Source organism: Tachysurus vachellii, chromosome 13 (genome assembly GCF_030014155.1).
Source record: "Tachysurus vachellii isolate PV-2020 chromosome 13, HZAU_Pvac_v1, whole genome shotgun sequence".
Classification (NCBI taxonomy): domain Eukaryota; kingdom Metazoa; phylum Chordata; class Actinopteri; order Siluriformes; family Bagridae; genus Tachysurus; species Tachysurus vachellii.
In genome coordinates, this window is record NC_083472.1 from 6,853,232 (window position 1) to 6,873,030 (window position 19,799).

Sequence of the window (19,799 nt, forward strand, 5' to 3'; positions counted from 1 at the left end):
GCCATTCTTTGGACCTCCATTCTTCCTGCTTCCAGCTTTTGGACAAGGCTTCTATGTACTGCACCTACCTAAGCAACATATGACAGACAACAGAACACTGATTCTCTTGGACATCACACCACACAGAAAGAGCTTTGTATCCTGTTTGGTTCAGGCTTCTCTATAACAAGCTAAAGCAATGATCGCACAGACAGTGACTTGAGGGGGGAAAAAAAAGAAATGAAAAATGACATTCACAACATGGGACCAATTCAGCCCGGTCAACTATGTGCCAAGGTCAATGTATGGTAATTGAGGACTCAACGACTAGCAAGATCTTTTTTTTAGCTCTTTATTCTTTTTAGTAATTAAGAACATGATATATTTTAGCATACACTGAAAAATGTAATCAAATCTTAGTATGTTACTCAATATGTGACAAAAACACATAAGATGAAAACAAGACATACTGAATAGGGTTTAAAAAGTTTTTGAAGTAAAAAACACTGATAAAACCTTAAGCTAACATTACTGATGAAATACTTCCCACATCCTAAACACACAACCATGTCATAATATTGTTCATTTTTTTCCCTACCATCTGCTAGTATGTTTAAATCATCATCTAAAAAAATAGAAAAAAAATATTATTTCTTGGCATTTCCCATTAATATTAATGCTCACATCATATTGCACAAACCCATAATTTATAATTCATAGGGGTTGTTGGGGAGGAGGGTCACATCACAACACCATGAGAGCATTATGTAGATTGGGGAGGGCAGGGTTTCAGTGCAAACCATAGAAATCATGCAAAATTAGATTTCTACCCCTTTACCGGGCCCCTTTTTTAATAAGCTGTTTTTTTTCCTTCTGCCGTGCCACTACAATTTAAAATATTTTTGATGCTTGACTGAATATATTAGATATATTTAATTAATCAGACTGAATGTATAAAGCAGCATGAGGACACACTTTCATTAAATTAAAATAAAAAATTTCAAATCACTTTGGTATTATGCATTTATAATATTCAGAGGTGGTAGTTTATTTAAGAAATGATATTATTGATTTTTTTTTAAAACACAAATCAGTAGCACATTGAAATTGATTCAACTCTACCTGAGAAATATCCGTGGCAGTGTTGGGCCAAAGCATTAATGTACAATAATACGGAGTTACACCTTTTCTTTGTTTCACACGATACTGATGTAGTCATATTTTGATAACAGTTTATTTTGCCAGAAAAATTCTCAAGAAATAAATCATCCTTTCAGAGAAAAGTTTTACAGCCTTTAATAAAATAAAATAAAAAAAAAAATAATAAAAAATTGATCTCATGCCCACAATCAAAGATCTTGTTATGGACTATTCACAAACTTACAAAAATAAAGAACTACAACTGGCAATTTATTATTAACTAAATAACTAACACACACACACACACACACACACACTGCTGAAACTATTTAATGTGTGACCCATTTATAATGTACAATAACACTTTAAACCATATATATTTCATATATATATTTCAACCGACTTCAAAATGGCCCACTATACATCAGACATGATAAAGGAGCATGAATATGTCATTTTTTATACTACAAATGTATTACTATGGAGATGACTTTTTACACAATCTTTTGTATTTATCATGCCAGAACAACTCACTGCTTTGTGAATTGATCAGAACTTACATTGCATTGTTTATCTTTATAAGCTGGACCTCCCTGAAGTGTTGGTAAGCTCAATTACCTGCTGTTGTTATTAGGGTTTTGTTTCTTGACGTGGTCTTAGCGCCCTCTGATGCTGGTAGTGAGGCAGTGCATTAAGTGGCTCAGGAAGAAGGGATGCAGGGATGTAAAGCAAAGAGCAGGGAGGTGGAGATTTAATCCTCACAGCCCAGCAGCTCCATTCGCAGCGTGATGCGCTCATGCCACTCCCACGGGATCACGCGGACAAATCGTGCATAGAAAGGCGGGTCGAACACGTTCTTTTTGTGCACATTGTTATCACTGTTGCCAGGGAAGATCTGCAGGTAGAAAGAAGAAAAAAAGGAATTAAACACAAAGGAAAATTAGAAACAGAGAAACTTTGCATGAAAATTCTGTGTGCAAAACAAGTGGTTACTTAAAACAGCCAGTTGGCGCAGGCACCAAACATAACGCTTTAGTTTTATCTTTTTCCTCCATGCATACTTTCACATGTATGGAAAAAAACAGCAATTTTTTTAGGACTCATTTCGTTTCATTTAAGATTAGCAGCATATCTTGAAAATGAGGAGGCCTAATGTGTAATAGAGATGAGAGTGTAACCTTGTCAGTGTTTTTTTTGTCGTCTTGTACCACAGTCCAGGTCTTGCCGTCGTTACTGTAAGCCACTTTGTAGGCTGAAACAAAATGCACGCTTCCAAAGTCTTTAGCTCCCTGAGTGATGATTGCTGTGATCCTTTTAGGGGATAGCAAGTCCACCTATTCAAAATACAAACCAGTTTAACAGGACAGCTACAGGAAAATACTCACTAATGCACCATTAAAAAAGAGAAAGGGCATCCAAATTACACAGACTATATAATACACACTGTGCCTGATTAAAACTCATACACATCATTTACTGTGAGATTTTAACACACTGCTGTAATGCAGGCAAGGGAAAATCTGAAACATTTCTTTCCCAATGCAAAAAGGCAGCTTGCGCTTCTCTACAGAGTTGTGGTAAAGAAATTAGGCCTGTATCTCTCTCATTTTACAGGATGAATGAGGAGAAACAGTTTTGCAGGAGAACAGCTGTAAACTAGGAGTTTCTTCATCATATCTCACATGCATGACAATCCACCAGTCTCATGTTATAGCGGGTCTTCATTATAAACTGTATTGTGACAATTATGAACACTATGATAAGTGAAATCACTGTAAAGCATTTATGTTTGCATACTTCCATGGAATATATTTCTGGCCTTAGTGTAGTGTTATACAACAAATTATTATTTTATCAATAGTATATGTAAATTAGAGCATATTTTAAGCTATTGTGTCTTTATTCTTCCAGTCAAACTAAGCATTTTCTCCACTGAACATGTCTCAAGTTATGCATGTACAAAGTGCCATGGTCACCTGTAGCCACTCAGATCTGCTGTTGCTGGCTGCAGTCCAGGCGTTGGTCTTGCCCTGCTTGTCCAGGCGGGCATAGTGCGGATGCCAGGTGAAGGCCTCAATGCCCCATGTGCGGAAGGAACTGGAGCTTGAGAGCTGCGCATCTCCAATCAGCCGTGACTTGAAACCCAGTGGCTCTGAGCAACCTGTGGAGTTAAAATAGATTTGCCATATATATATATATATATATTAGTATACAAGCAAAGATTTTCACCAAACTGAATGAATTCCTTCTGATTGCGGACAGAAAATATACTGTTTATATGAATCCTAAACTGTCTGTATAACATTTTTGTTGGTATAAATGCTATGTGTCACCAGAAGTTATGGGGATGCAAGCAATAAGGTTGTCAAATGTCAAGGTTACCATAACAACCACGTCCACATGAGGCCAGTCTACATTCACTGTTCTGTTCCTGCTGAACGTACTAAAAGAATTTGACTCTGAGCCAAATTTTACAGAGGTCGGTCTGTACCCTGCGTCACCTTTAAAATATCAGTTTGATGCCAGTCCAACCGTGCAATTATTTTAATACTGAACTGCTTTAAGGCTGCACATTGTGAATGCAGGTACAGATTCCAAAAGTGAAAATCAGACATAAAGGATTACAAAAATATCACTATTCTATTTTAACGGATTTTAAAAAGACTACAAGACTACATTCTATTGGACTGATATTGCCTTTAATTGCATTACTCTATTCCAAAGGGGCACAAACATGCACATTTTTGTTTGATTGAGTTATCAGTAAGCTGTGTAAACATAACTGGCAAGGATAAAGAACGATAGATAGAAGATGAGGCAGAAAACTGATGTGAAGCATATCAGCCCTGGAAAGACTAATAAGAAAGACCTGATGTCTGCCTGAAGAAAAGGAAATGTTTAAAGACTTTATACAAGTCTGCAGCATGGGTGAGGTACTGTGGATAAATCGCATGTATACGACAGCATGGAGCGTATGATGTGACGATAATAAGACAAAACCGACAAACTAATAAAAACACGTTTTATCAAATAACAATAATAACAACCTTAATGACCATGTAGTGTTTGTGACCAGACATTATTAAATGAGAAGCTCTTAATAACCAGAACAGAATGTGCTTCACGTTGCTGGACGTGATTTATTATACCCCGAGGATATCTCTGTTCCGATATTTTAGCCATGCTGTCTTAATAAATGTAATGCCTGACCATTTTTTTCCCATAGAAATATCAGCTGGATGGAGTCCTGAGCTGGGCAGAGTCTCAGCTTTTGAACCGTCTCCTCAGGCCAAAGAACCTCTTAACTTTAATCACACACTCATGATTGCAAATATGGAAGAAGCCTTTCATGTCAATTTGGATTTTATAACATACAATTTTGTATTGGAAGACTAGACCTCTCAGTAGATGAGGTCACGTTCCACATGTATTAAACAACTTACTTACATTTTCTTTGGATATTTACATGTTTTCATGTTTATATGTAACTGTGCATGGATACTGTGTAGTATGTTTGTGTACCACTTAGTTCGCAGCCAACTAGCTCCATTCTCAGCGTGCAGGCTTTACGGCACACAACGGGCAGAACGCGGATGTACTGAGCAATTATTGGTGGATCAAACAGATTGGTTTTTGTGCTGTCGTTGTCCATGTTTCCCACAAAAATCTGCCAGGAGAAAGCAAATTCAGGTTAGAGATCTTCATTTGTGGTTGATCCTCAGAGCACATCAATGAGTAGAGAACTGGGTATGAATGTTTAGCTCACCACATCCTCCTTCTGACCGTTGCCTCTGTACATGGTGAACATCTTCCTATCTAAACTGTAAGCTACCTTAAACTGTTTGATGTACTCATAGGTGCCAACACGACTAGCACCCTGAGTGATGATGCCAGTGAAGCGCATCAAGCGCTGCATGTTGATCTACCAAAAAAAAAAAAAAAAAAAAAAAATTATAAATAAATAAATAAACCACACACACAACTAAGGATAGAAGTCATTCAGCAGCCCGATCAACCCAATGGGCCTCATTTATCAAATTAGATATGAATCAATATATGTAGAAATCATTCACATGATCATGTAGACAAGAAATAATAAACTTTTCAAAGAAGTTATTTCAGAAAAATTGGTAGCGATGCACTGTGAAGGTTGGTGTGCTATACTGAAATGAGGTGCTCCTTCAAGGGTTAGTTATTTTTAGATATTCCTTGCTGCAAAATAAAACGTCCAGGGGATGGATCTGATTCAACCCCTATTCGCCTAACTCTAACTCCCAATCCCTAATCATACTTATCTACCCTGAAACACCGTGGAGTTGTCTCTAAGCCTGGACATTTGGTTTGACTTCACCTAAATAGGAGAAACTGCAAAAAGGCTAAATAGGTATTTTTCAACATACTAACGTGAGAAAGAAAGAAAAAAAAAAATCAGGGTAGAAAAATCTACACACACATGTTGAAGAATAATAATAATTATAACTAGATTTGTAAAGTTCGTCGCGACAAACTTTGATGTTGACAAACTTTGATGCTTTTTGGAAGCAAGTGAACATAAGGATTAGTGTTACTTTTGGAGGCAAGTGGACAGAAAGCTAGGGTGCCAAAACATTTGGAGGCAAGTGGAGACAAGCATGTGACATCATCCAAATACTCCTGAGGAAGTTCCCCTCATTGTTCTGAGTGTTTTGATATGTCACATGTCCATGTTGTAAAACGTTTTTTGATTTTGCATATTTTGGGGGTGGGGCTGCGGGACAACCCGAAAGGCCAGTCGGTACACTAGTTTAAAACTTTGTTCAGAGTATCACCCTAAAGGAGCTGGCCGGGTTTGGTGTAGATAGTTCAAAAGCTTGCCAAGTTATAAACCTCCAAAGTTTATATGGGAAACTCTATGGGAAAAAAGGCCATTTTGACACCCGGTACCCGAAGTACCGGTACTCGGGTCGCTTAGAAAAGTAAAAGCAACAAACTTCAGAACAGGATCTACAACATAATCGAATTTGGTGCATGTGGCTCGAAAGCCCTAGGAGGAGTTACTCTTGATAAATTTTTGTCTAAGCTTAAATAGGAAAACAGAATGTTGGCTTCTACAAAGCCAATATAATAATGGCCTAGAGTACTGTTTACATAACCCAGTCTCATGTTCAAATCCAGACTTCTGCACCTCAATCCAAGGGTTCCTGTCATACGTCGCAGAGGTCCATGCATTCGCCAGTCCTTTGTTGTTGAGACGGGCCAGCTCAGGGCCCCAGCGCTGTAATCCCAAAATGCCGTAATACACAGAGGAGGCAGCGATCTGAGACTGAGCAATGCCGCCACCCTCCAACCCCAACAGAGAGATACAGCCTACAAAACAAAATGACACGTTAACAACCTGTCCACACACGTAAGAGACAGACAGTGAAGCAGCCAGATGGACTAACAGTGTGAGGGTCATGCTCATGGGGAGACACGATCACATACACTCACATGGATGGATGATGAGCTAATTAAAAACTCGTATACATTCTTAATAGGAATTGCTGTAATATTAAAAAATATTGAAAAACAAGAAAAAAAAAAAAAAGAGATTCATTTATGGCTTAACATTCCATTCAAGTGTCTTACTGTGACAGATAATCAACTAAAGAAGTGCAGATATCCACTCACGCAGGTGGCAGTGCTTTCCAACGTAAGGGGATGGGCATTTGCAGTAGAAATCTCCATTAAGATCTTGACATGAACCCCCATTTTGGCATGGCTGAGCCTCGCAGTCATTCACATCTGTAAAGATATACTCAATATTCATTAATATTCCTGACATTTCATTAAGTGCAGTATTCCATTTGAGCTACAGATGGCACTCTTGTCATCAGTAACACGAGCGTGAGCCTTTCCAAGGAATCAAATATCCAATTAATATTTAAAAAAAAAAAAAAAAAAAAAAAAAAAAAAAAATCAATACCGTTTGAGCATTTATCATAGCAAATGATGCTGTGCATACATCAGGACAATGCACTTCTATATGGATTGTGAACGATAATTATGGAAATTCAAACCATCAAGGAACTTGGACACAGTCCTATAAACCCAGCCTCCAGTTGTCCCACTGTGGAACATCCAAAATGTGGCCTTTTTAATCCACTTGTGGTGTCATCCAGAAGAGGAGGAGTTTCCCTCTGAGTCACCTCTATTGCCTGGCTTGTTCAGGAACAGTAACTAAAGCTACATCTGGATTTCTGTAAAGCTGCTTTTTGACCATGTCTATTATTATAACCCATAAAAATAAAATAGAAATAAGCTGAAATTGCCTGACCCTGGATCTACCAGTGGTGCTGATAGCTATACCTCAGCCCAGATCTCACGGTGAGGAAGAAACTCGATAAGAGCTGACATGTTGCCATGATGCACATTAACCATGCAGAATGTTTTATCTTAGCACCAAGAAAACTGATTTGTTGTCAAAAAGTAAACATTATTACTATGGCTACCAGTGGTAGGAATGTCAACCGGCAATATCATAGTAACGTGACTGGAGCCTTGCAGCGATAAAGTTACTGAATGGGTGAACACAGGTTTAGCTTTTAGCTAGTTTAATCACATTTCATTGGCTATCAGCTGCTATGTTTGAGAAAACAGATTAACCAACCAGGATCATATGTTTTCCCCCTTTTGGTTTGAAAGCTACTAACCAGCTAGCTACACTGAATGAAAAAAAAAACAACGACATGAGGCATACGACAAGAAGTTTTTTCAGGAACTGGAAGAAGTAAGAACAAACTATTTTAATTATAGAGCATTATTTTATTTAGAAAATTATTTATTAACACGAGCAGCTACTGTAAAAAAATTCACACACTAATTACAGCCTCATTACACTACTGTGTGTCCAGCAAAAATCTGCATTGATGAAAATCAAAGGATTTTGTGAACAAGTGTACAGATGGAGTGCGTGACTGGTCACACATTACTGGAGCCAAGACACGACAAGCTGAAAGACGCTCAAAGACTGAGGTCAAAACTGAGAATGTTAGTTTCGAAAGGCTCCAATAATCCACTGAGAACATGAATTGAATCCAAACTTGCATGTCCTGCCTGTAAAACCAAACTTAGCACAACACACACACACACACACACACACACACGATCCTTAGTTCACAAACCCACCCACTGTATTTTTGAATAGGTCATAAAAATGTGAAATATTCCAGATTAAACAAATAAAATCCTGGATGGTAGTTGGTTCTATTTTCAAGTTTTCTAAGTTTCAATGACCTCTAGGTTTCCCATTTTCATGCTTATCTGGTTTTAACCTCTGCCTGTTTTTGGATTATAGATTTATCTCTGCTCAACCTGACCCTCTTGTATTTTAACCCCAGTAATGGACTTGGATTCTGCTGATTCTGGTTCCTGTTTGTTTATTGCTTGACCGAGAACACTGCAGTGTGTTTACATTTATCTACTAAATTGTGGCAGAGCTTGTGCTTGGAAATTCATTGACTTGAGAGACTGCACTGATTATTCAGCATGATTCTCCTTACATGGGTTTTGCAGAACAGGAACAAGAATTTACATGATTATATAGAGATAAAGTGATCGCACATGTGCCATTCTTAGAGCTCAGATATAAAGCTCACAATCAGGGTGCAGATGCAAAGCAGGTAATCTAACACACTGGCCTGTAAAGACATTTAAGTGAACAACATTAGGAAATGCTGGCTGATACAATGAAAGCCGATCCTGAGCTCATAATGCACCTTGACCTCAATCGATATGAGACAAAGCCAGCAGGCTTTTACACGTGGCAAGGAAGAGCAGCGTCTGTGCAAACAGTCCATCTGAACAGACATCTACTGTATTTACTGGTGACAGGGAAATGGGACAATCATACACTGGCTTTCTATACTACAGATGTCCCTCTGCAATGTGCGTTACATTGAACAATAGGATAACAAAACCTTGGAATGCTGCATTTCCAAAACTGTCAACCGATTAAAAAAGAAAACAAATGCAAATGAGGTAAATCATCACACAGATGTTTCTGTTCACCTATAAAAATCTAAGGCTGGCTCTTGTTTTGGCTTGGCAGATACAGAAGATCTTGGCAGATATAGAAGAGAAGAGGCACAGAGAGAAGAAGGAAAAGACAGCGCAAAGACAAAGCAAACATTCCAAGAGAAACTGAGAGACCAAGTTTCTCAAACAGACACTGAGCAGCAGAGCACAATACTAGCTCTGCCATGGAGTCTAGTCACACAGCCATACAACATTCCTGGTAAAGAACTCATAAATGACAAATTATAGATTCCTATTTGCAAACCAAAAAAAAAAAAAATTAAAAATCCTCTCATCATCCACCTTCCTCATGAACACACACTGCTTCCAAAACCGTTTGCTTGCTCAAACTCTACAACAGGTTCCTGATTTAATGTGGATAATACTTTACCATATAAAAGCTTCTGACATGGATTTCATGGTCTCTGACCAAGCTTTCAGGGTAATTTCACACCAGCAATATAACAATCCCATCAGCCAAGAGGAAAGACTGTGACAGTGTCAGAGTTGACTTAATTCACTCTTCCGCCTCCAACTCCATTTTACCCAGGCAACAAGGCGAGTGTGTGATGGCGTGGGTGTGATACGCAGTAGGCCTTTCCCTGTTGGCTGGACAACCGTGTGTGTTTTTACAGTGCGAGTGTGTGTGGCACAGACATGTATTGGCTTTGTGCTGGTGTGTGTGTGTGTGTGTGTGTGTGTGTGTGTGTGTGTGCACGCACACACTCAGACATATTCCTTTTTATTCGGCAAAAAAAGCATGCCATCAAAACTGAGCTAAATGTGATAATAAGAATATAATTCCCTAGTTCAGGGAATCAATATAAACAAGCTTGTCGCTCAAAATTCCAGCTGACCATCAGGCAGGGATGGTGTTGTTTTAAGAGTCACTCACATGTCAAAGTTAGAAGTAATAAAAATGATTTCAATTTAATTGCTAGTATGTACATCCTATTGCTTATATTAAGTTTCTTTTACTTAACCTAGCTTTATGAATTCTGACGTAAAATTTACCCCACATTGAGCATATCATTTTCCATTAATCATCTAATAGAATTTAATTATCACTATATTACTGCCTGTATTATTAAAGGATCTGAATCAACAAAAATATTAATATTAATAATGCTAATAATAATGCTAATTAAAGTGTCTCACAATGCTAAGTTTAATGGTGGTTATATAAAACCTCAATTTATATCAAGTCATCTATGGTACCTTCATCCAGCCATGCAGTATGAACATTATTTCTGAATAATGAGCTGGTGTGTTTCTTCAAGGCTGAACCTGATCATCAACTATGCTTTGTATTCTGTCAGACAACTTGTCATCCTTGTCTTATCTTGAGCACAAAGAAAGCAGCTTTTTTTCTGTTGCTTCTAAATATTCTCCATGAAAATCCACAGCCTTCTTGATCATAAACTACAGACGGTAATTACAGTACAGTCGAAAGATGAAACTTGTTCTTTACACCCACACACACACTTAACCAAGTTCAATCAAATCATTATAATTGACACCACCAGCTGGCAACTGGAAACAAATAGACATGCAAGGTCATTGCTTTATCATCAGTGCTGGAGACGTTAGCAAGCTTATGCTGTTAACTTAATCATCTCGAGTGCTAACTATAAAAGTGTAAGTAACACGTTTAATTAGGAGAGTCGTTCTAGCTTCTACACAAATCGTTTCTTCTCCAGGGGAAGGCTTATAATATGAAACATTGCTACTTTTATGTGAATACATGCAATATATAAGAAATAAAACTAGACAGGACGTGTTATTATAGGACAATAATCAACTGAATTACTGTAACTGATTAGATCCTAATGCTGATTATTTTCCTAGATCAGCTTGTCCCAATATGATTATTACTCTTAGATCCCAATACCATATAGAAATGATTGCATTTTTTTTAAATACTTAAACATTTCGTGCTTTTTGTCTATTTTGTTACATTAGATGTTGAGAAATGTCCAAGTTTCTGTTATAAATTTGAACAAAATTGGTCAATGAAGTCAATGAGACAAAAACGATGCACTTAACTTGTACTAAATATTTTCTACCATAACAAATTCAGCGTTTTTTTAAATAGTCAATTAAAAAATGCATTTTTATATTATGTCCCTTTACATGTATCTGTAAGCTTTTTAGGAGTGTGTTTGAGGCCAAATGTTTGAGGCTGTGATTATTCCTGCTGATGATAACAGCTTAGTTTGCCCGGTCCTGCCCCTACACCAGCAATAAAAACCAACAGAACAGTATAAAGGGAGGACAGGGATTCACTACTACTACTGCTGAGGACCACCAGAATATTCTGAGGCCCACTGGCACAAACACACTCAGTATTTTACTGTTAATCTGTCAAAATACCAAGACGAGAACAGCTGAATCGGAGTCTAGATCCTTGTTATTCTACAAATATTCGCTTATCATTCACTGATAAGAAGAATGTGCTGGTTGAATCATAGCCATCATGCCTCTTGTTATCAGTGCTGAACGTCAGACTGCATTACTATGTTATGGTTTTCCTTTATGGCATGTAAAGATGTTTAGGCTGGAAAAGGATTCTTACTGTTTTCGCAGTGGGTGCCTTCAAAGCCTTTTATACACTTGCATGTATATCCGCCGAAGACATCTCCTCTTTGCAGCTCACAGATCCCATCATTTTTGCAGGGGTTGGGATGACAAGGCCCTGTAAACGAAGGTCAAGACATGTGGAAGAACAAATAATCGGACATCAGGTGATAAAGCGAACACACCACTCTGTTGATCTAGACCTAGCACTATTCACAGCATAGGTCTTAAATACATTACCAGGCTCGGTCTCATTGCAGGTGTCTCCTTTAAAACCATCTGAGCAGATACAGATAAAGGAATCTTTCTCTGCTGTAGTCACACACGTCCCGCCATTGTGACACACGTTCACCTTACAGGAATCACCTGTGAAAGAGGAAAAAAAGACTCTTTCAGTTCTTTTCATTTTCTTAGTAATCTAGGTGAATATTTTCACTGACTGCAGTGGTGTGTGATGTGTGTAGTGGTCTGGGAAAAGCCTTTACATGATCAGTTCTAAAGAAAAAAGATTTTCGTGTGTGTTTTTTATTTTTTATATATGAGAGGACATAGTGACAGGGATTCAGAATGAAGTGACTTCTAATCCCACCCATGGCCATGTTACTGAATAGAGACTGAACAGACAGCAAAACTTGACAGCACCGCAAATTATTTTCTGGAATACTGGTCTGTTGTTGGGGGGCACGGTGGCTTAGTGGTTAGCATGTTTGCCTCACACCTCCAGGGTTGGGGGTTCGATTCCCGCCTCCATCTATTGCTGGTGTGAGTTTGCATGTTCTCCCCGTGCCTCCGGGGTTTCCTCCGGGTACTCCGGTTTCCTCCCCCGGTCCAAAGACATGCATGGTAGGTTGACTGGCATCTCTGGAAAATTGTCCGTAGTGTGTGAGTGCGTGAGTGAATGAGAGTGTGTGTGCCCTGTGATGGGTTGGCACTCCAGGGTGTATCCTGCCTTGATGCCCGATGACACCTGAGATAGGCACAGGCTCCCCGTCACCCGAAAATATTTGGGATAAGCGGTAGAAGATGAATGAATGAATGGTCTGTTGATTTAAAGATCTATTTCAACTGGCCTTGATATCTTTCCCCAATGTTTGTTCGTATGATAAATGTGTTTTATTGAAGTTATTTGGTGCTGAATAGAAGGGCTTTGTATCTACTGTCCACGCACTGGCTCCAAGTCTCTACTGTACAGAGGCCCACGTTGACCCGAAGTACACTGGGAGTGAATGCACGAATACACGAATGCACACTGGGAGTGAACTATTTCATTCTGTCTACTTGTAAAACAGACACTGATCTCAACCACTACAGCTTATAACATATGGAAGAGTTCTTGCATTTTAAATTCTACTTAACATCAAAAGTAAAATGTGGGAAAAATCACATTTAACAATTTCATTGAAATTCCATTGATAGATGCCCCGCATATCACCATGTTAGTGGAAAAACAACAAATCAGCCCATTTTTAAAGAAATCCAAGTTAACAATGAAATTATTTATCACTTTAATAATCAGCAATAATCATCCACATCTGTCTCCGTGTCAAAGTCACTCTTGGCATCTAAACCTGAGCGTCATCATTGTCTCTTCACACTTCTTCCTGTTCAAGCTAACAAAATAACTGATGATAAATATATTTAACAAAGTTAAATGTATTAATGTTTTCTTAAACTACATCACTTGAAGGAAATCCAATTTTGTACAAAAGCTGATTTTTCACCTGCTATTCTGCCACAGTAAATTACACACACATACACACACACACACACACACACAGAGAGAGAGAGAGAGACTGTGTGGTGGTGAGCAATGGTTTATAATGTTATTTAACAAAAACCCAATTATGAGCACTTTCTGGTTACCAGGAAAAGAGAAGTATAATCAACACTAGTCATCACAATGTACTCCAATGGTTGGAAAAAGCCGATTATATTGTGTGTGTGGTTGCCGTGAATGCTGAGTGCTGACCGAGTGCTAGATGCTTCCACACAGATCATGGCATTGTGGCCACTGGTCAGTCGATTAGTCAAAGTCTAGGCATGTTTATTAGAGACACACACAATATTGTTCACAAAAATAAGTTTTTCTGCCAACAGAAAAGAAGTTTTATTTTACATTTCTTGCACACTTTATGCTTTGAGAAAATCCAGACGTGTATCGGGTGTTCTTATTCTCATCAATTAGGTGAAAACTGATCCAGAAAATGCTTCATTTTTCTCCAGTCAGGCCGGCCGGGTATATTTAGACACGTTAGTGCAGAACCTACATTCCCACAAATCCACCATGAAACATCTGTGAAGAACTTCCTGTCCTCTCTTCACACACTCCCAAAATACCAGCACTTTAGATACAGCTTCTTCTCAAGGTAAGATCTATCCTCATTTGCCATAATCTGTAAATAATTGGAGGCTTAATTACAGTTGGTGTTTACAGTTGATTCAATTTCTTACTGCATTGCAGGCTCGCAACATTCACCAGAGGTTATTCTCTCAGGAAGGATGACATGGTCTTGGATATAATCATCATGTTTTTATCACATCATAAATGTTTTGCTTATTTTTCTGAATCATTGAATGCGTTGCAACACCCACACTCTCGGGATGTGTTCCTGCCCCTGACTCTATGTATGTAAAACAGTTCATTCTTCTGAGGAAGGATTTAAAAATTATTGTGTAAAATATTCACATTCATGGCATTTGGCTGATACCATTATACAGAGCAACTTATATTTTCTCTCATTTTTTAAACAACTGAGCAGTTGAGGGTTAAAGGCCTTGCTCAGGGGTCCAGAAGTGGCAGCTTTGTGGTCCTGTTATTTGAACTCAAAATCTGATTGGTAGTCTACCTTAATCAATCACTGAGCCACCACTCAGTAGTAGATCACAGAAATCATATATGAATGGGAATAGAAATCTCATCTAACTCTCAAACAGAACTGAATAATCTGTTAATAATAAACTGAATCTGTTTACACTGTGGAGCTCCTGTACTAGAACAGATTCCTCGTACATACTTGGCAAGAGTTCTGATTCTGATAATAAAAGAAAAATAATGGCCAGCAAACTAAAGACCTCACTAAAGTCTCTTTGGGGAAGCAGAAGATGAAGTGGAATGTTGGCTGTAATTCACAATTTAAGTTAATCTGCTAAAGACCACCAATAATTAACAGTTTTAAAGTTCACAACACACCTATAGGATCTGGGGAAATAAATAAAACGTCTGGATAAAAGTGTAAAATAATACAACATTTTAATTAAATAGTTTTACACATAGCTTCTTCATGTTAAGAACAGTTCTCCCTATTCATTCATTTTTTTCCCCTAATAAAAGTGAAACCCGTTTAAAACCACAAGCACCAGCAACATGTTACACCAAATGGAACAGCTGCTTTGATTGGCTGGAACATTTGGTCATCAGCTGCCCTGATCAGTCAAAAGAGAAACATCCTCATTAATTCCCTTTTACCTGAAGCACAATACATGGCAAACTTCACACTATAGCTGTGTGATTCAAGTTAAAGCATGCTCACGTATGAATTCAACAGGTGTGTACATTTCTTTTTTAGATACAGAATAGAACAAAAAGGGCTTTGGTAGAGATCGGTGACACAAGACCAGATGAGTAATATGTCCTCACTGTGCTGAGAAACAATTATGGTATCAAACCCTCTCATGCTACATGACTCATAATATCACTTCACCAGATGGAAAACCATGAAATATACAAGCAATAAATCAAGGTAAACAAAGAGCTACATAATAATACACAATATACTCTGTTAAAGCAATATTAAAAATATTACACTATCCACTTCTGTATTTTGCCAGATATTTAGAACAGTAAGATAATCCTAGCATAAATGACAGGATTTGTATTTTTCATGCTGCAACATACAGAAGTGACTAATATACATTTGTGTGTCAGTCGATAAACAAAAATGTGGCGTTTTTTTTCCAGCTATACAAAAAAGGTGAATATAATTTCTCTTATATAATATAAGGACACAGGGCACTTATAGAATATGTAGGAGAGTGTGAGTGAGTGAGTGTGGGAGTGAGTGTATGTGCTGAATCTGGACGGAGCCTTGAGTCCAAGTGTTCCTCAGATTCATCAAGACACTGACCAGGAAAAAAAACAATCACTGTAAAAGAATGAATACATAGAATACTAGAGTTTGTTGTAAAGCTTTTCACTAGAATAAGAATGAGAAAGTTGTACTCTTTCTAGCTGTGGACGTTACACTTGCATTGCCCAACAGAGAACCTTTCACTGGCACATTAAGTACAAACAGAATACACAAACAGATTGTGCAGAATAAACATTAAACATTGAGAATGAAAGAGCACGCCCTTCCAAACACACTGCCAACATGCCAAGAGTAGAGACAGGAAATAGAAAGCCATGCTACGGTAAAGTCTGCAGTGAAGCAACAAGTTACCATGTAATAACTGGGGGAAGGGGGATGTTGTTCATCCAAAGCAACTTCTCAGACTTCAAGGACCCTTAAAATGGTTGCATGGTGATTGGTGTCCTTGTTTTCATCCACAAACCTTGAATTTGTTCCAAAATTGTTGTCCCATTAGACATTATGATGAAAAGGAAACAGATCAGAAATCACAGTGTTTCAGTAGCAAAAACAGTTCAAGATGCTACATTTGGCTTAAAGGTTTTTTGTCAAACTTTATGCTTATTTCAAAACATTTTGTTGAATTCTAAATGATCAGCTTTGATGTTGAATGAACTGTGTGCTGAACAGTGTAGTAGCTTAGCTGCACATGCACACCACTCGACATCCCGAAATGCCCCTTATCTCACAGAACTTAACTTAAAGCACCAGAGTAGGAGGAAACTGTAGTTAATATTCACCACCACAACTCCATAATGGCTTGTCTAAAACTAATGGACTTCATCCAACACAATAGAAGCATAATGTGTCTATGTAGAAAAAAGTAAACAAAGCATGAATGCAATTGAGATCATGGCTGCAGAACCTCATCTTAAACTAGAACTTCTGAACAGCACATTTCCTCCTCTGGTATACAAACCACTGCGGCTGAAATCTTTGACAGTTACAGACTCTTTTTGATGTAGCATGTGTATCGGAGTTAACGCAACCTCATTTTCATATGCCAGCTTATCTAGACCAAAAATAACAAACAAGAGACGTTAGTACAGGATCAAAATAAGAACAAAGTAAAAGTTTGCAAGGCGTCTGGATCTTGGGGAAAAATCATTTTAAAAAATTCAGTACAGCAGATTGGAAAGTGGGCCAAGAGACAGAGACAGAGGGGGCTCAAAAGAGAAACATCATGTTGCTGAAGCTAAATATGGAACATTGATTAGGCACTATAGAAAATTAATCAGGAAGGAAAAGGTCTGATTGGGCTGAGGTTGGAAGTGAATTCATCAGAACAAATGAGGTCATCCCCTGAGGACAGGACCTCTGTGCCAGACGGTAAAGGCCATACAAGAGTTATGAAATGGGTAGTGTATGATCATTAAGTTTATATTTAGACTCTTAACTGATTGAGAGGTTTGCATTTGTCTCACCTGCCTCAACTATAAGCACAAAAAAGAGACAGGAAAACACGCAGCCTGCCATGACATGCATAGGATAGTGGCACTTCTTTCAGCACAAGTGTGAAGAGTGGGCAGTGGAAGTAGCTCAGTGCTTAAGCCACTGGACTTCTACTTAGAAGATTACAAGCTCAAATTCTAGCACGGCCATGTTGCCAGAGTTGGGCCCTTGACCGGTGCCCTTAACCCTCACTTGTATAAGTGAAATAAAGTCACACTAGATAAGGGTTTCTCTTAAAGGCCATAAATGAAACAACCGGAAAAAACAGTTGCAAGACGGAAGAAATAAAACCAAAATAAAAAAAAGGTTTATGTACAAGGAACCTATTGTGAAGACATCTTTTTATTCAAGACCCAGAAGCGGCAGTAGAGGCAGCCACAAAACTCCAAATCTGCAAGGAGTCAGCCCACGCGACTAGAAATGACACAAACATACAAAGTACACTGGTAAGCTCTGCTGCACTGGTCATTAGTGGTAGGAAGTGTCTAGGCTTTGCCGAGCTCCACTACGTGTTTTGAAGGCCAGTGCCACTGTTAATGACTCAGTGTTTTGCTCTCTGAGCCACACCTACAAATTTAAGCCAAGCCATGGCCTCAGGCAAAACGGCATTTCCACAAGAAACAAGACTCCTTCCAAGTGGATGATCTCAATCGTTGCTGATAAAAAAAAAAACAAAAAAAAAAAAACGAATTCACGTAAAAAATTCACGTAAACCTTACAAAGCGATCCTAATGGGAAGCGAGAAATCATTTATTTAAAAAATAAATAAATAATGCATCTGCTTTAATCAAATCATGTTTACTCATTGGCTTCTCCCATATAATAAATAATGAAATGGTATCACCATCGAGACTAGAACCAACAAACAAACATGTCTTATGATGGTCCTCCATGCCTCCAGGTCATTCTACTCCAATGGAAATCAGCACAGTGGATTCCTTAGTCCAAACATTCAAGACTACTTAAAACGTCACACACACACACACACACACACACACTCACACACACACACACAAAGCCCTGGGTCGAGCTCACACAATAGAAAATACATTTATGATTGATAGTCAGCTACTGTACATGTACAGATACAGAAGATCCATAAAAGGCAGAATCCTTTCTTAAGTACATAGTGCACTGTTTTCCAGAGACAAGATTTAAAGTATTTCTAATTGAACAGAAGAGCAAAGAATTTGTCCAACTTAAGTGATACTTCAATGAGTTGCCTGTAGCTCTTAAGATATTTCTGACAATGTGTGCAGTGAAGAACACAACCCTTGTTGATAAATACACGCTTCCACGTGCTGGCTGAGTCCCAGTCACATCATGTTCTGGCAGTGGAACAGGACAGAATGCGGGCTTTTCTCAACATGCCCATGGACCACTGACACCATGCTGTTGTGTTTCCATGCTGTTTACACTCTACACTTCTACTACACCTCACCCATTCTCTCTAATTCCAGACGGAACACTTACCTCTCACCGCAGAGAAAGAAACAAAAAGAAAGCAGGCGGCACAAAGTGGTAGAGAAAGTGGGTAAGTTTTCATGGTTCTGCTTGGAGCCAATCTCAACTCTGTTGTATGTTGTCGACGTGAAGCTGAGTACTGTTACGCCTGCGCTCCAGATTAAACAGCGCGAAGGGGGCAGGGCCGCGGTACTTGCGCTCCACACGTGTGCTTGTCCTTTTAACCAATCACGCCCTGTTCAAAAATTGTGGGTGTGGTCAGTCAAAAAATAGCTCTGCGGCGCTACAGCAGCAATAGAGCAGTTAGAAGGATATGATACTGTATACAAGAGGCTCAAGCTGAAATCTGTAGTAGTAATAATAACAATAATAATAAAAATAATAATAATAATAAAAATAAGTATTAATATTATTGTTGTTATTATTATTATTATTATTATTACTATTATTATTATTATTATTAATAACAACAACAACAACAATAATAATAATAAATATAATAATAAAATATAATATTTATTATTATTATTGTTATTATTGATAATAAAAATAATAATAATAATAAATAGTACAATAATAATAATAATTAATATTATTATTATTTATAATAAGTAAGAATTATTAAACAATAATTAATAAAATAATGATAATACTACTACTACTACTACTACTAATAATAATAATAATAATAATAATAACAATAATAATTGTTATTATTATTATTATTTATGAGTAAGAATTATTAAACAATAACTAATAAAATAATAATAATAATAATAATAATAATAATAATAATTATTATTATTATTATTATTATTATTATTATTATTACTAGGAATCACGTAATTCACCATATACATTATGTTATTATGAATTTTATTGGTGTTTGATCCCAACTCGCAACATCGAACACACTATTAAAAACAGTCAACATACACATTTACATACTCATACACAACATAATAAATAATTAGTAGCTATATGGTAACTATACACTTTGCAGTTGTTCATGTCTTCCCTGATGAA

At 37.7% G+C, this 19,799-nt stretch overlaps 1 protein-coding gene across 1 annotated transcript; it reads right to left on the reverse strand.

Annotated features, from left to right (window-relative positions):
* Positions 1-314: 314 nt before the first annotated feature.
* mfge8b (milk fat globule EGF and factor V/VIII domain containing b) lies at positions 315-18,959 on the reverse strand. The gene is made up of 10 exons (XM_060884568.1): positions 18,783-18,959; positions 11,971-12,096; positions 11,729-11,848; positions 6,769-6,882; positions 6,284-6,465; positions 4,886-5,041; positions 4,642-4,786; positions 3,096-3,280; positions 2,298-2,453; positions 315-2,014 (listed from the first exon to the last, which is right to left on the reverse strand). The coding sequence occupies exons 1-10, from the start codon at positions 18,853-18,855 to the stop codon at positions 1,871-1,873; spliced, it is 1,401 nt and encodes a 466-aa protein (XP_060740551.1). The 5' UTR covers positions 18,856-18,959; the 3' UTR covers positions 315-1,870.
* Between the last annotated feature and the right edge of the window lie 840 nt (positions 18,960-19,799).

Bases quoted from the DNA above. Each gene is read 5' to 3' on its own strand.
- mfge8b (XM_060884568.1), bottom strand. From the start codon at position 18,855: ATGAAAACTTACCCACTTTCTCTACCACTTTGTGCCGCCTGCTTTCTT. The intron at 4,787-4,885 runs GTGAGCTAAACA...TTCTCCTGGCAG, and splicing joins ACGGTCAGAAGGAGGATGTG to ATTTTTGTGGGAAACATGGA. The intron at 2,454-3,095 runs GTGACCATGGCA...TATTTTGAATAG, and splicing joins GCAGATCTGAGTGGCTACAG to GTGGACTTGCTATCCCCTAA.